The sequence below is a fragment of the Haliotis cracherodii genome, unplaced genomic scaffold, assembly GCF_022045235.1.
Source record: "Haliotis cracherodii isolate W230 unplaced genomic scaffold, xgHalCrac1.p SCAF_2, whole genome shotgun sequence".
NCBI classification, from domain to species: Eukaryota; Metazoa; Mollusca; class Gastropoda; order Lepetellida; family Haliotidae; genus Haliotis; species Haliotis cracherodii.
The window spans coordinates 69,541,542-69,557,500 of NW_027266275.1; the positions used below are offsets into that span (position 1 = coordinate 69,541,542).

The 15,959-nt window shown below is 40.0% G+C and overlaps 1 protein-coding gene across 1 annotated transcript; it reads left to right on the plus strand.

Moving 5' to 3' along the window:
* The first annotated feature begins 1,916 nt into the window (after positions 1–1,916).
* On the plus strand, positions 1,917–10,638 carry LOC139469523 (uncharacterized). Its single transcript, XM_071251714.1, has 8 exons — positions 1,917–2,027; positions 2,736–2,831; positions 3,781–3,879; positions 4,933–5,065; positions 6,127–6,257; positions 6,966–7,102; positions 7,888–8,068; positions 8,934–10,638. The coding sequence occupies exons 1-8, from the start codon at positions 1,919–1,921 to the stop codon at positions 9,155–9,157; spliced, it is 1,110 nt and encodes a 369-aa protein (XP_071107815.1). The 5' UTR covers positions 1,917–1,918; the 3' UTR covers positions 9,158–10,638.
* Positions 10,639–15,959: the final 5,321 nt, after the last annotated feature.

Consider the following 15,959-nt stretch of genomic DNA (forward strand, 5'->3'; position numbering starts at 1 on the left):
ACCGTCAGTCTTGGAGATTGCATAATGAGATGATAAGGGTATGAAACACAACGGGGAGGGGTATTCTTAGTTTCAAATTACACTCGTTATGCGCGGCTACCCGATAATTACCCTTGACCTGACACTTATCTCTTATGGAAACCCCATTCAGGGGTTTATTACAAACATGACAAATCATTGACTTCTTATCGTATCAGATTCGGTTATAACTTCTTGATTGATCTAGATTGGGTTTGGTATATTCAGACTCATTTTTTCTCAATGACATCCATGTTGGAATTAATATCCATCTTCCAACTTCTTAGATGTTTACCAATGCCGTCTGTGGGCACAAATCTTAACTCAATGGGTTGATTATTTTTATCATCTGGTTGATTTTTATCAACATTCAGTAAAGTGATCAATTCAGCTTTTCTCATTCGAGAATAACCTCTCAGCCAAATTTTTTTTCTTTTAAGCTTTGAGTTCTCTAACAGTCTGGGGTTTGTTGTATTCCAAACCGAGTAAATCAATCAATTCAGCTTTTCTTATTCGAGAATATCAGCACCATCTAACAGCAAAATCTAATCTCAACATCCTCTGTTTGGCCCATTGTGACTTGGCTGCTTTGAGTTGTTCTAATGCTTTATTATGTTTTTTCAGCTCCTCTCCTCTCATACTTGAAAATAAAAAAATTACTCCCCGAAAAAGCTAGAGCATTAACAATAGTCCCACCAACCATCATTGCAATTGATGCCATGATATGTTTATATGTTTATGAAATATTCAAATGTTTAATTACTTCATTATATCTTCTGGGATAAGCGCTTGTTTGATTAGCATATCTTTTGTTGCCATTGCTAATCCTATATTGAGAACCATCATACCGATTTCATAATGGTATGCTGAACGGTACGTTGTGTTTGCCAACATTTTACCATCTGTAACTGGAGTAGTCATGCTTTTATATCATTACATGAGGGCTTAACTCTAATTGAAACTCATCTGCTATAACAAAAAACCCTACTCACCAGGGAGCCCAAGTTTTAATCAGGCTATGTTCAGTATTGTAGGCCTTTGCCTTCCTCGCTAGTGTGCCCTTCCTACCAGCTGCGACTTTTCAAGGATTGTTAGTCACTCTGACTTGTGGTGCAATCACTTGTGGTGTTTCCACAATCGCTTGTGTTTGTGGTGCAATCGCTTGTGTTTCCTCATTCCCTAGCAGTATTTCCGTCTCCATTATTAATAAGTGGGCACATATGTTTAAATTGACAATACCTAACCGTTATTAAAGCTGTGGTAAGTGGCGCTAAGAACATTCCGTATGTGTGATAAAACTCACAGCTTACTGCACTTTTAGTGTGTTTGATGAATGGGTCTTTCTCAATTCGCGTGAAAACATTCGATTTTCTGCCTGGACAGGAAGAAACGTACTAGCTACAGCTGTGTATAGTTGTAAAATAGCTAAACCTATTGTTTTAGTCATCGTAACTCCCAGTCTGGACTCGTCATGTGCGTACAGTTTTTTTTAATTTCTTCGTCGGTCATATTATCAATTTTTTCAGTGGTATAATTTCCCCCCAAATATTGGGAACATTTTCCACCAGCTACCACAGCCGTGAGTCTTTCTTTATGTTTATCTGTATGTTGATCATGCTCATCTTTGAGCATTTGTTCGATAAGTTCATCGCATTCCATAATGTAATACCTAAGGATATATTTAAGTCTAGCATTTGGTCCTCAGTCTATGAAGGTTCTTACTCCAATGAACGCACACAAAGTGAATGTCAATTTTTTTTAAACCTTCTTGTTATACTATCTACATATGTTTTATTGTGTTGCGATATTCATTGTGTATCATTTCGGGAACATGTATAGTTGAAACCAATCTCAGGCTTACCACATTAGAAAATAGTTCGACAATTCTCTTTGCAGCACAATGAATAACGAATGCCCTGCCGTCTTTGATGACCTGTACACAAGCTCTGTTGGCGCCATCGTCAGGTCGCAAACCCATTACTTTGACGACACAGTGCGTCAGATTATAGGTATTGGTATAATTGTCTGGTTTCATTGTTAATAATTTGCTAGATCTAACATGGATAATGTACTAAATATAACTTGTATAAAGCATAACTTGAATAATATGTATTTAATTTTTCCATATATTCGTTAATCCATTTCTCACTTAGTATGCAATACATAAGTTTAATATCTGCATGCGTCCGATATTAATGAACGATTGTCATTTGATTTCTGAAAAAGAAAAGGATTTTATCCATGTTTTATTTAAGTAAGGATTGCTATCCGTGTGCACAGTTGCATTCCTTAGTAGTTAGAGGATCCGTTGATCGAAATGGTCGACCCATGCTTGCTGTAAAAGGCGACTATGCTCGTCGTAAGAGGCGACTAATGTGATCGGGTGGTCAGGTTCGCTGACTTGGTTGATAAATTTCATCGTATCCCAATTGCATGGAACGATTCCCATGATATCAATCACTGGATTGTCTGGTCCAGACTTGATTATTTACAGCCCGCCGCCATATAGCTAGAATGTTGCTAAGTGCGGCGTTAAACAACAAACAAAACAAAGAAAATGGTTGTAAATGATTATCTTACGTTCGGTTTCCTTCCCAGTCAAGCTGACATGCTGTGATAGATCTAAAACGTTGTTCATAGCACATGACAAGTTTCAAAGTGAGTCATATGATACATACATGTATGTTGAACGACATCTTTCTGGTCACTATTTAAAGAAACGTCAGTCATTCCGAAAGGCGAACCGTTTACAGTTGGCGACTATGGGAGTCATGACGGATCTTCATCCAAGGATATTCTCGAACACCTACTAGGTAATTACATCGACATGATGTATACGAGTTAGTGAGTATTGTTTTATATTTTTCACATATAAAAAGAATATGAAATTCGTCTTTAATCTCCTTGTTGGTACAGTTAGTACATATACAATTTACAAAATCCATATCCTTGATTCTATGACATTTATTGGCATAGAAGTTATGGAGAGATATTCTGTATCTACAAAGAGCTCTCTATGGAGATTTATCTTGTTATATAAGATATTATATAAATATTTATCTGGTAGTAACAATGATTTGATACTACAGAATGTTTAAGAAAATGTGAAGAGGAAACCTGTTGGTGCCAGTTTTGCTAAATTATATCCCATACTCTTTGTTTAAATGTACTTAAAATAGTTTTTCCTCCTAGTATTAAATAATATGCTTCTTACCCCAGACACCCATTTCGATTTCCCTGTATCATCTAATTGCTGTAGCATTCTGTAATATTGAAATGGGTACCTGTGAGCATTTTTGGTGAACTTGCGACTTACTTCCATTTTCTACTATACTACTCAAACGAAGTAAAGGATCACCCGATTCTTTCTTATTGGTAATGTTAATCTGTCATGGCATGAGAGATTTACTATTGTAATATAAAAGAATCAGGTGATCCTTAACTTCTTTTGAGTAGTATATATCCATAGCTGCCGAAATAGTTGTTGAAAATAGGTGACAGTGCTGATAACAAATTACAGGAACCCACAGGACAATACCGGTTATCGGCATCCATTATTATATTCATCGATGCGACCACAGGCTGTCGTTCGATAAGATCGATGTTTTCATATACGCGTTTTAGTGTAGAATCTGTAGAATAAGAATAAATCGTTGTTCAATGTCATGGTAGAATTGTCATTGATTACAGTGATAAATCAAGAGGTTAATGATTAAAGTATGTACGTCACATATTGTTTCCTTGTATTATTTGTCATTAAAGGCGCCCTCAAGCAGAACCATGGAGAGGACCTCCCTGCCCACATCATCTACGAGGACACCGCCAATAACGACTTCAATGCCTTAGTTAAGAAGGTTTTCTGTAGGTGACTTCACGGTTTCCCAGCACGGTTCCCCAGCACAGTTCCCCAGCACAGTTCCCCAGCACGGTTCCCCAGCACGGATCCCCAGCACAGTTCCCCAGCACAGTTCCCCAGCACAGTTCCCCAGCACGGTTCCCCAGCACAGTTTCCCAGCACAGTTTCCCAGCACGGTTTCCCAGCACAGTTCCCTAGCACAATTCCCAAGCACGGTTCTCCAGCACAGTTTCTCAGCACAGTTTCCCAGCACGGTTCCCTAGCACAATTCCCCACCACAGTTTCCCAGCACAGTTCCGCAGCACGGTTTCCCAGCACAGTTCCCCAGCACAGTTCCCCAGCACGGTTCCCCAGCACAGTTCCCCAGCACGGTTCCCCAGCACAGTTCCCTAGCACAATTCCCCACCACAGTTTCCCAGCACAGTTCCGCAGCACAGTTTCCCAGCACAGTTCCCCAGCACAGTTCCGCAGCACGGTTCCCCAGCACAGTTCCCTAGCACAGTTCCCCAGCACGGTTTCCCTAGCACAGTTTCCAAGCAGGGAAATTTGGGGTAGACCTAAATGTACTTTGAATTATGTGGAACTTGCGTACTCTTTAAGGGGGAATTTATTTCAGAGTACTTTGACCCCCTTTCAAGAATACAGCCTCTAACAATCTCAGGTTGCGAATCTAATCTACCAATTTAAAATGTAGATCATTTCAAAAGATCAAAAATGTTCAAACAACTCAATTTCCTTAATTTATTTTAATTACATGAGAACTAATACTATTAAAAAGATCCTTGACAGATGATGATTTGAAATAATTATCCATTGTGATGTCAAAATCAATACGCTCAAGCAGGACATGCCTGACTGTGATTCTCTCATCACAAGGAATACAAAATGGAGGATCCTTTCAATAAATATCCATGCGTGTATCTGGAATGGCCAATACGACTCTGTCGTGAAATAATCTCTTCGAAACTGGACTGACAACCCAATAGCTGTAAGCGATAATTGGTTTTATTGCAAGTAATTTATTATACCTACTTGGGTGTCCCCTCTATGTGTTTTAGGTAATTGGAGAGAGTCACTTAACCACCAAAAGGTCTATCTGTCCATGTGCCCCACCAGCTTCTATGAGCAGTGTGTTCCTGACAACACGTTCCACGTGCTCCTCAGTTTTTGGTCTGTTCACTTCCTGCCTAGGTGAGTAAAGCTTTATTCTACCATGAATTTGGGGAATACCCGATTCAAATCACAATGACCACTTCGCGTTCGCTTCCAAATTCCAAAAACCTAAAAATTAAAGAAACACACTGTCAGTCATCTTCCCGAGGCAAGAGAGTTAACTGACTTTAAAAGTCCAGTTTCCACGTGGAAACTGGACTTTTATAGTCAGTTAACTCACTTGCCTTGAGAAGATGACTGTCAGTAAGTATTTCCCCAAGTAAACGGAACCCCGGCTAACACTGGCAGGAATCTATATTGAAACTAGTTTCATGCTGGTGACTATCAAATGACAGAACACAGCCAAGCAGCTGCCGTGAACCTTATATCACTTTTCAAATTGGTTTTATATATGTTGTCTCGAAATCAAAGTGTATACCTAATTTCAGTATAACCTGTCTTCAAAAACAGCAGCGTTACATGTATACAGTGTTTTCACTGAATACCCTTATACCACTACTGATCGAGGTTTTATGTAGGCAGCGGAATAATCCCAGTGGACCCAAGTGCCAACGTGTCACACTGCAGAATTTACTCCTCAATATGTAAATGCCTGTTCAACTTGTTCTTAGAACCAAGGACGTCAGCTTCTCACCTTAACTTCCAATGCCAATGTCTCTTTCTGCCATTGCGACAACCGGATGTGGCGTACCGTTATCCTAACGCACCATTTCTCTTTATTAACGTTGTTTTGATTTGTGTCTAATGATTAAATTTACTTTTGATTTTTGATAGTTCTACGCTGCAGTCAGTGATATTCAAACAATGTCACTGTGGCCTGTAAATCATTGAATCAGTACAGGCCACTTGGTTGATAGCATGATAAAGATCCCATGACATCGGGTTGCGACAGTCCATTCCATACCAATTTCAACACTTCCAATCATGGCAGAGGAGACTTAAAGTGAAATAATGCCACATTGTTCAATCCTTGTAATAAGGTATATATCTATTTTAGGCGCACACATGGCTGGCCATTGTTACAATGTGAGAATGTTATATGGTAACACACACGAAGGCGTGCTTTGTTTTGCTTTCAGTTCGGTATCGTATAAAGATTCGTTGAATACGTTTCCTGACGGCTCACGTGCTGAATGCGATGCTATGGCGGCTTTGGCGTGCGATGGATGGCAACGATTTCTCCTCATTAGAGCAAAGGAAATCAAAAGTGGTAAAGTAATTTTCATTTTAATTAAAACTTCACTGTTTTATTCAATACCATTCATATAGCTAACAATACGTGAGAAAAAAAGCGCAAACCCTTACTGATATTCAGAATCATAAATACATAAAAGCAACAAAACCCTTGCCATATTCATGAGAAATATCTGCAATAAGCATATTAGTCGAGTGTACGATTCCGGCGAAATGGTAAGCAGGTGTTTATGAATCCCAATCAAATAGTGATGATACCAGGTGTTCGCGAAAAGGTGAGCATATCCTACCCTCGTCACAAACACATGGAAAGGCAAGTCAATTGTTCACCGGTACAATCGGCTGTAACATATGGTACAAGTCAAAATATGGAAAAGCCTCGGACATCATTTTTGTCACCGATGTGCCAAATATTGTAATGTCCTTCACATGTCTACTGTAAAAAAATGAAAGATGTTTGGCCATGTATTTTGTCACATTGATCACACAACGTCCCAGCATGAGTCGTATGAGACTCTGTGAAAACTATGTTGAAGGAGCATGCTCAATTGTGCCTAAAAGGTTGTGAAATGTACATAGCAAAAGCTGGAGCTGCTGAAATATCAATATGACTATTGGAAAGTTGAAGTCATACCTCTTGTCAACATGTTTGAAACTTTGTCTTTGTAAAACGTTATAACTACACAATTAAATTTTGCGTGCATCGACATTAATTATCATTTAGGTGGGTGTATGTTGCTGATAACTCCTGCACAAGATACAGACATGAAATATGGTGAAAGCAGAGTCCATTTGCAGAACCTGTGGGTAGCCATGACGACAGTGTGGAGATTGTTAAGGGATCTGAAACAAGTGACAGAGGTACCTACAGTGAAGGTGTCGTCAAAATGTATCTGTAGTTATGTTCAGTAAATCTTGAATATCGGGATTATTCCCGTTTTAATAAACATGACACGCCCCCACCCTTCTCTGTACCACACTCAAAAAGACATACATATACGTAAAACAACTGATGCAAGCTTACATATACGCACTCAGAAACACCCAGATAAAGACACCAACAAAGAATTCATCGATTATAACATCAGATCTTTTTATTTACACTATAAGTCATAATTCAACGGAGTCACTTTTCAACGCGAGGCCCGGGTCACTATTTAACGACTTGTTAAGCTGACAGGGTAACTTTTCAACTGTTGAAAATTGACCCTGGTCTGTTGAAAACTGAGACCTGGTATGTTTTCAACGTTGAATACTGACTCCTGGGTCACTTTTCAACACGGGTCGATTTTCAATGTCACACCGGAAATGAATTATATTTCTAATCCCCTTGGTTGTGGCACTATACTCGTATATCTCCCCAATAGAGAGTTTCAGTCATATACTTATCAAACCAAAGGAAAAGCGTGTTTGAAAATGAAACCTAGAGGTTTAATTCCAGAGTTTTTAAGCAGTTGCAAAACACTTATTTAACACTTTCCACTTATTCTCGCTAAACAATTTTGTGGGAGATTGGACACAAATAACAAATGTTATATTTGGGATAACACTTGGCATTGTGTATTCATGTCACTCTTTGCCTGGTCGTTGTGTGGGATAGTTGTGTGTGTGCATCCACACATTGACGGTGCCTACATTTCCTGCAGTGTGAGTACGAGGCAGCCAACTACCCCGGCTACTACAGGAATGAGGAGGAACTAAGAGCTCCGTTTCGTGACGACGCCTCCCCGGTTGTCAAGGCAGGACTGCGAATCAAGTCCCTAACACTATCTCACGAAAAAGTACACATCTTGACACAGAGGTTGAAAGACATAGAGCAAGAAACAGGTGTGATACCCCCTTTTTGCAGGACATGGGTAAACCTTGCAGGATTGAGTCCCTCAGCTGTCGTTATCCATAGGCTTGTGACTGGAATCCCAGAATCACAATGATTATAATCGGGTACTGGTCAGCTTCATTTTAACCATGTGATAAACGTCTACGCCCTGCGCCACTTTAGACTCGCACTAAAGTGTTCCCCGTTTTACATCAATGTTAGTTGCAACTTTGAAATAACTTCCAGTGCATTGTTAATACTAACTCCTAATTATGTCAGGTTTGTGTTTCTGGCTAATGATTTTCTTTTTCTTTTGCCAATATGACCTGTTTAAGCAAATTACCACATATAACTCCGACAAAAATAATGGAACTCATGAAATAAGAGTGAAGGTGTAATGACGATACATGTATGAAGATCCGGGAGGGGAATAGGTCTTCAGCATCCCATGCTTGCCTTAAAAGGCGACTATGCTTGTCGTAAGAGTGAGTGAATATGGTTTTACGCCGCTTTCAGCAATATTCCAGCAATGTCACGGCTTCACACATTGTATCAATGTCGGGAATCAAAACCGGGTCTTCAGCGTGACCAGCCAAGGCTTTAACCACTAAGCTACCCGGCCGCCCCGCTTGACGTAAGAGGCGACTAACGGGATCGGATGGTCAGGCTCGCTGAATTGGTTGATGCATGTCATCGTATCCAAATTGCGTGGATCGATGCTCATGATATCAATCAAGCATAATCGCCTTTTACGGCAAGTATGGGTTGCTGAAGACCCCGGATCTTCACTGAAATATTGCTGCAATGCGGTGTAAAACAACATTCAGTTGCAGACTTTATCAGCGGTTGTATTTTGAGCTACTCCTTCTGTTCCAGAGGATAAGGATGACCTGGAAAGTTCTGTTTCTAAATTCGTCTCAGCAATCCGATCCTGGACGGAATATATGTTCATGCAGGCTCTTTCCAGTAGATCCCCCAGCTCCAGGCGGGACGTGGTCAACACATTCTATGACCTGCTGGTTGAACATATTAAGCAGCAAGACATCTCCACCTGTGAATGGGATAATGTTATAGCCTATCTCGTCATCACGAAGATGTAGAAGAGAAGAACGTTAACAAAGTGTTCTTCTTCCAGAGTTTTATACATCTTATTAGCTGAATAATTGCAGATAAATCGCAAAATATTTACTATTTATTAACTTATACTGTGAAAAAACTGCACCTTTATACATTTGGCAAGGCCATCTGTACTATTGTCATGACAATGCTTATTCAAGTGGGGAAGGAAACATTTTTCATTGTTCATTTTACCGAGTCGACTAACGACAATCAGAGCCTACACCGACAAAAGAAATTTTAAAAAATGCAAATACACTTTGCAGGAAAATTATAGCACAATCGTTAGAATATCAAAGATTGTGTATACTATCACGACATTGAAGAATGCATAATCCTGATTGGATAAAGTGAGGTTTCTTCTTTGCTACAGAAACCACTTTTGATATACTAAGCCTTTTCACACACAAAAAACGTGCGTATGAATGCATCGATAGCCTACTTACCGAACCATAAAAAGACGGCCACCGATCACCCATAAGAACTGTATAGTGACTTTACTACTGTATCGACATTTCCTCTATTAGACGCTGAGTCTCTCATACAAGCCAGGTCTCTGACACACGCCGGTAAACTGATCTCGCAAAATTAATAGACGACCGAGCGTCTGATAGAGGAAATACGGTACGTTTAATACCGGATGTAACCCCGACTGCTTCGATGATAAGGTGACAGCACTTAACTAAGGCATATCTTTTGCTTACAAATGATGACGTTTATGAAACTGTTCGGTGGCGAACAGGTAATTTCCTCACTGAAACAAACGAGAATGAAAGTAAAATATAACATCATAAAAAAGCGTTTTCAGAAACTATATTCATGTCAAGATGTTGCTTACCAACCTTTATATGATCGATATTTTATCTATCCGTCAAGATCTTTAAGGAAGGAGGGATCTGAAAGTCCATCCCTCTCCTCCCTTGAAAGGCCACGAAAACATGCAAACAAATGCCTCGACGTCACTGTTACCACACTTGATGGAATCTAGTTCAGAGCACGCACATTTAAGCAAAACATACACGAACCACTGTGTCTAGGCCACAACTGTCACATTTCTGGCGTCGAATGCTGTAAAATCTTAAAACTTGAAACATGAATTCAATCCCTCGAGTTGCAAAAATGCTGGCCCGTCTGCAGCCAAAACAAAATGGCTGTTCAGTCATACTCCATTTCCATTGGCAATCACATTGAACGAGCAGGATCATTCCCAGTATTAAATCTACTGGTTAATGTTGAACCACACCACAGATAGCGGTTTTCATCTGGCGTCATTGTAACTTGACTGATGCACGGAGAATGTCAACAACAACATTGGCAGCCATTGACAGTGGAGACGAGTAAAACTGTTGTTATGACTCAATTTATCTGCAAACTTATGCTATTTGTCATTACAGGTATTACTCTAGTAATGCTGCGGTACATTTGCCGTACATACTCCAATAAAACATACATTGCTTCATTGCCCGACTTAGAAACTGTATTAGGATATTATTATCATTATTATAATTGTATGCCATTATTATATATGAATTAATGTATTTTGAATGATATTTCTCGACGCTCTTGCTTCAATAAACCCTAAGAAAGACACATCTATCTTCGCTCTTGTTTCAGGGCTAGCTCCCGATAGCTACTTCCCCATATTGAGGTCTGACAGTAACTTGATTAATAGAACAAGGCTTTCTTAATTGGTGGAGACGTTCGATCATCGATGCCTTGAGCCATCCCTGAGAACTACTCCACACTAGCACCACCACCCCCACAGTTTGACACCACAGTGTGCCTGCTGACACCATCCTCCCCAACAGAAGCAACAGAAGCAACACACTCAGCCTCATCCTACCCAGCAGCAACCCCCAGTAACGACATTGGTACATGTCCCCAAATACACATGCCAGCAGGATGCTACAATTCGCACTCCCAATCCTGTAGAATTCTGCCCTTCTACCCAGATGGAGCTGCTAAAGTGTGGTTCAAAGACCTGACTGGGCACACACAGCTGGACACCCAGATGGATTTTGACGTTCATCAGCCTTCGATTCGAGTCATCTCCGTATGACGCAGATGGAGCAGGAGAACGTTGAAGACTTCATCACCAGGGTCCAAGCATCTGCGTTACAATACAGCTTACCACAATCTGAGATAGGGCTACTCCCACAGATTAGGCAGTGGGTGTATATGAAGGAGCCAACGACCTTGGATGAGGTTCGTCAAGAGGCCCAACTGGCTGTACAATCGCAGGCCAACACAACGGCCAGCTTGGTCCAACGAATTAAGCAATTGAAGACCCTCTGCTGTACAATCAATACAAAAATCACAGAAACAATACCAACCATCACTTGAACAATACCAAGCACAAAAGCAACAGTACCAACCACAGCAGCAGTGCCAACCACCACAACATCAATATCAGCCTCTGTAGGAACAATACCAACCACCACAGGAACCATACCAACCACCACAGAAGCAATACCAACCACCGCAGGAACAATACCAAGCACAACAGCAACAGTACCAACCACAGCAGCAGTACCAACAACCACAACCACAATAGCAGCCTCTGTAGGAAAAATATCAACCACCACAGGAACAATACCAACTATCACCACAGCAATACCAACCACCACCATAGGAGTATCCAGCCCCAGCACCCTTCTCTACCAGCTCCAGCAACAGTCAAGGGGTGCCACTTCCACAACAGGCAGATGTCGCTGATGTGTTTGACTTTTTTCGGTTTCCTCACATTTGCCCTCATAGAAATAGTCTGTAATTATTGCTCACGTACAGGACACAATGCGAAGATATGCATATGTATGCATACTATGCACAATATGGAAAGATGCAGGGACTTGTACCTGATACTCAACATTCTGGAGTCAGGCAAGAGTCAGCGTCAAGAACACTGCTCATAGTAAGATGCAATAAGTGGGAACTACAGCTCTTGTTAACATAGGTGCATCAGTTAGCTGTGTCAGCATGGACTACTTTCACGAAATTGGCATCAAACCCTGTCATTTAGGCCCATGTCACCGAAATCATAGGTGTAGGTAGAGAAAACAATTCTGTGTTAAGTTCTGTCTCCCTTGGCATTTACATAGGGCACATCTACCTCTCTCAAATCTTTCACGTAATCTTACATCACACACCCCGCTTAGGCACTGACTTCTTTGAATTAAACAAAGTTACAGTACACCTGCCCTCGGGGTGCATTCACAAGGTCTTGTGTCAGTCTTTCTAGCATCAATCGATGGGGGCTACACAAGACCATGCAAGTCTGTAATTATTCCCCCACACTCTCAAGCTGACATTCCCATAAAGTTTTTGACCTTGAACCAGTTCCGGCATTACATGACATGCAGCTTCAAGGTGCTAAGTGCCTCATTACAAACAATCAGAAATCTGCTTGCATGAGATTGCTTACTGTTAGTGATAGTCATGTCTCTTTACATTCACAAACTAATTGCTGTAGCCTCAGAGGGTGCCCCCATCTGTCCATGAGCTTACATCAACCAAGTCAGCGACCCTGACCACTCGATCCCGTTAGTCGCCTCTTACGACAAGCATAGTCGCCTTTTACGACAAGCATGGGTTGCTGAAGACCTATTCCACCAGGAATCTTCACGGGTCTATGATGCTGATATGCAAACATTAAATTACGTAATCATACATAAAGTTGGAGGGCACGTCCGGACCGACTTGTCTTCTCTTGGTCAGGAACTGATAAATGTTTTGTAACCAGCTGGCGCATGATTGACCATCAGCTAAAACTAAAGTAAATCAACTCTGGTCAGGCAATATTGAAACTACTTTCTTTCCCTCTTCCAGATAACATAGCCGGAAATTACAACATCAGAGTACATACAATTGTTAATGTAAGACGATTAAGCTGTGGGGGTATATAACTCCTTGGGTGTTGGTCCTCGGCACGCACGCTTGTATAAACCCTATGGAATTCACAGATATCTCTTCCATTGTTTCATGGTTAAAAGAAAAGTTATTATTTTATGTCTAAATTTCATAATTTATTGTTATGATTATCTAAATAAATGTCAGAGAGGTCGAAACTTTGTAAGATTGATCGCGATAAACGAATTGGTTATTATGAGAAGTACTTGATGATTACAAAAAAAAAAACATTAGTTGAGTTAAACTATTCTCTAAAATGACCATCTCATAAAATCGCATTTGACCTTTCTAACAATTGATGTAGTCATCTTCAATAATTTCATTGATTTGCACTAATATGACGTCCACGGAGATGAGGGCTACAAACAATGGAATAATTGGCATGATTAAATCAATAAACGTGAAACATATAAATACTTTCTCAGTGTTAAAACTAAATTATATAACCCTGATAATCGGGTCCATCGGTATAACAATAGAGACGACTGTCACGAGACGAGGCTGTTTCTACTTGTATTCAAAACTGTTTTGGAACTGAAGTTAATGATTGAGGCCTTGCTGAAATATACATCCATGATATAACTCTCCCATGAAGCATGAAACTGCCGACATCATATTAATTCCACTGAAACGTTTAGCTACATGTATGAAACCTTTGTGATATCACTGGTAGCACTTACAAATTGGATTTACGTGTGGTCATAAGCTGACAAACATCAGAAATAGCTTTCTCTGGTACAAAATGAAAATTGATAAAGAAATATCACGATAGACGACGTTCAGTTACGTTGCTGTTCTGTGCCTCAGCGATAAGGAACGTCTTGCCTTAGACTGGTGTTCACGAACAGCAGGTGTGAAAACGGATTTTCAGTGATCCTTTTCATATAGGCTTAACCGTTAGTTTGCATTTTACGCCCAGTGGGGCACAAATAGAAACTCGTTGTTTCGTGGGATAAGCGAGACAGGTTATTCTCTGGCGTTGACGTGTTATATTAGATTCCCAATATTGTGAGGGGTCACAGCAATGTTCTATTGCGGACACAAGTAAACAGTTTTCACAAAGGTACGGTTTTTACATGTTTCACCTCCGGATACAGAACCACCTTCAGTTATCACCTCCGGATACAGAACCACCTTCAGTTATCAACTCCAGATACAGAGCCACCTTCAGTTATCACCTTCGGATACTGAACCACCTTCAGTTATCAACTCCAGATACAGAACCACCATCAATTATCACCTTCGGATACAGAACCACCTTCAGTTATCAACTCCAGATACAGAACCACCATCAATTATCACCTCGGATACAGAACCACCTACAGTTATCAACTCCAGATACAGAACCACCTTCAGTTATCACCTCGAATACAGAACGACATTCAGTTATCATCCCCGGATACAGAACCACCTTCATTTCTCATCTTTTTGCATATGAAAAACACTTGTTTTGCAAAAGCTATTCAATTCTTCTGTTAGTTCGATGCTTAAGTTGGTTAAATTAGTAATCGAAGATCGCACATACATTTATGTAGAACTTTAAATGCCCCGAAAAATGCCTAATAAATCGTAACACAAAACGTACATATCCAATCACGTTGTATATTCATGTACTAGTATATTGATCAGGTAGGTTTAGATAGTCCATGTACACAACATAAGAAAACAGAGGCATAGGATGCATAAACTCTCTGAAACGTGCTACTTCGGGGACAGTGTTTCCTTCTATATTTCAGGTTAGCTTATTGTTTTTCCGGGGCCTTCTATTTCGAAGAGTAACCTCTCAGCAAGGAATTTCTTAAGAATATCTGTCAGTCCCGGTGATACTGTATAGAACTTCCTCCGGCCAAGTGAAATTTTATAGAAAGTCCGTCTGTCCCAGAGATATGTACATATATATTTTCTTTACATTTTAGAATGATTGAACCTTTTTCTTCTTCGGCCCAGTGAGTGATCCACAAGGCGACAAAGGCGGAGATTACCACACTGACTCTCATTTCCAAGTATATGTCCGCCAGCAAGAGATATTTTACGTCCGTTTCCTAATGTTCTAATGTTCAGGGAAAGTATATTTGAAACATAAAATCATTGATAAATGTTGCTTCAGATTTTTGTTTATAAGTTGGACATCATCGTTCTCCAAAGTCTTGACTGGGAATGTAAACCAGGCGAACTGGGAAAGTGGGTCGGGTCTTCAGCCCTTTAAAAGTGCCCTCTTCCCCGGGTTATATGCTGCTTATGAAGACGTTTTTTGTTACTTTTGGCATTTTATCGAACAAAATAAATTGGACCAGAAAATTCTTTTGAAAAATAATTATGCTTCAGACTGTTGAAAATTAAAGAATTAGCCTGCCACCAAAATTCCATTGATAGTAAGAAATAAATTCAGGTTCATAATCCTAAATTGATATCGATACCAAATCGCAAAATTATATATCCTGACTGACATTTAATCCCAGAAATTAATTTATCTCATTTAAAAATATTTATCTACAAAATAAAATAAAAAATCCAAATGGAGCCCAGACCAACGCATAAGTTGAGGCCTTGAGCTCAATCTCAGTCACGTCTCGGAATCTCAGATGCAATCTAGACTTGCCCAATCTTTCTAGACTTGAGACCTGGGAGACAGACTAATGTATCATTAATCTGATGTTTACTTACAAGCCATAAATGCCATAAATAGAGCCATTTGTTTTACAGTTGAAAAACGCGTCAGTGATTTACATACCCCTGGGGATATGTCAAGTTTATATGGGTAGCCTATGACAACAGCTGCAAATAAAAATACTAATCAGTTTACAATCAGGTACGCTCTATGTAGTTCAACTCTCGATAAAAAGCCAACGAGTTTCAATGAAACATGAATGCTCTACATTC

Coding starts and splice junctions, on each gene's coding strand:
- LOC139469523 (XM_071251714.1), top strand. CDS start 1,919: ATGAATAACGAATGCCCTGCCGTCTTTGATGACCTGTACACAAGCTCT. Junction 6,258..6,965: donor AGCAAAGGAAATCAAAAGTG/GTAAAGTAATTT, acceptor ATTATCATTTAG/GTGGGTGTATGTTGCTGATA. Junction 7,103..7,887: donor ATCTGAAACAAGTGACAGAG/GTACCTACAGTG, acceptor CATTTCCTGCAG/TGTGAGTACGAGGCAGCCAA.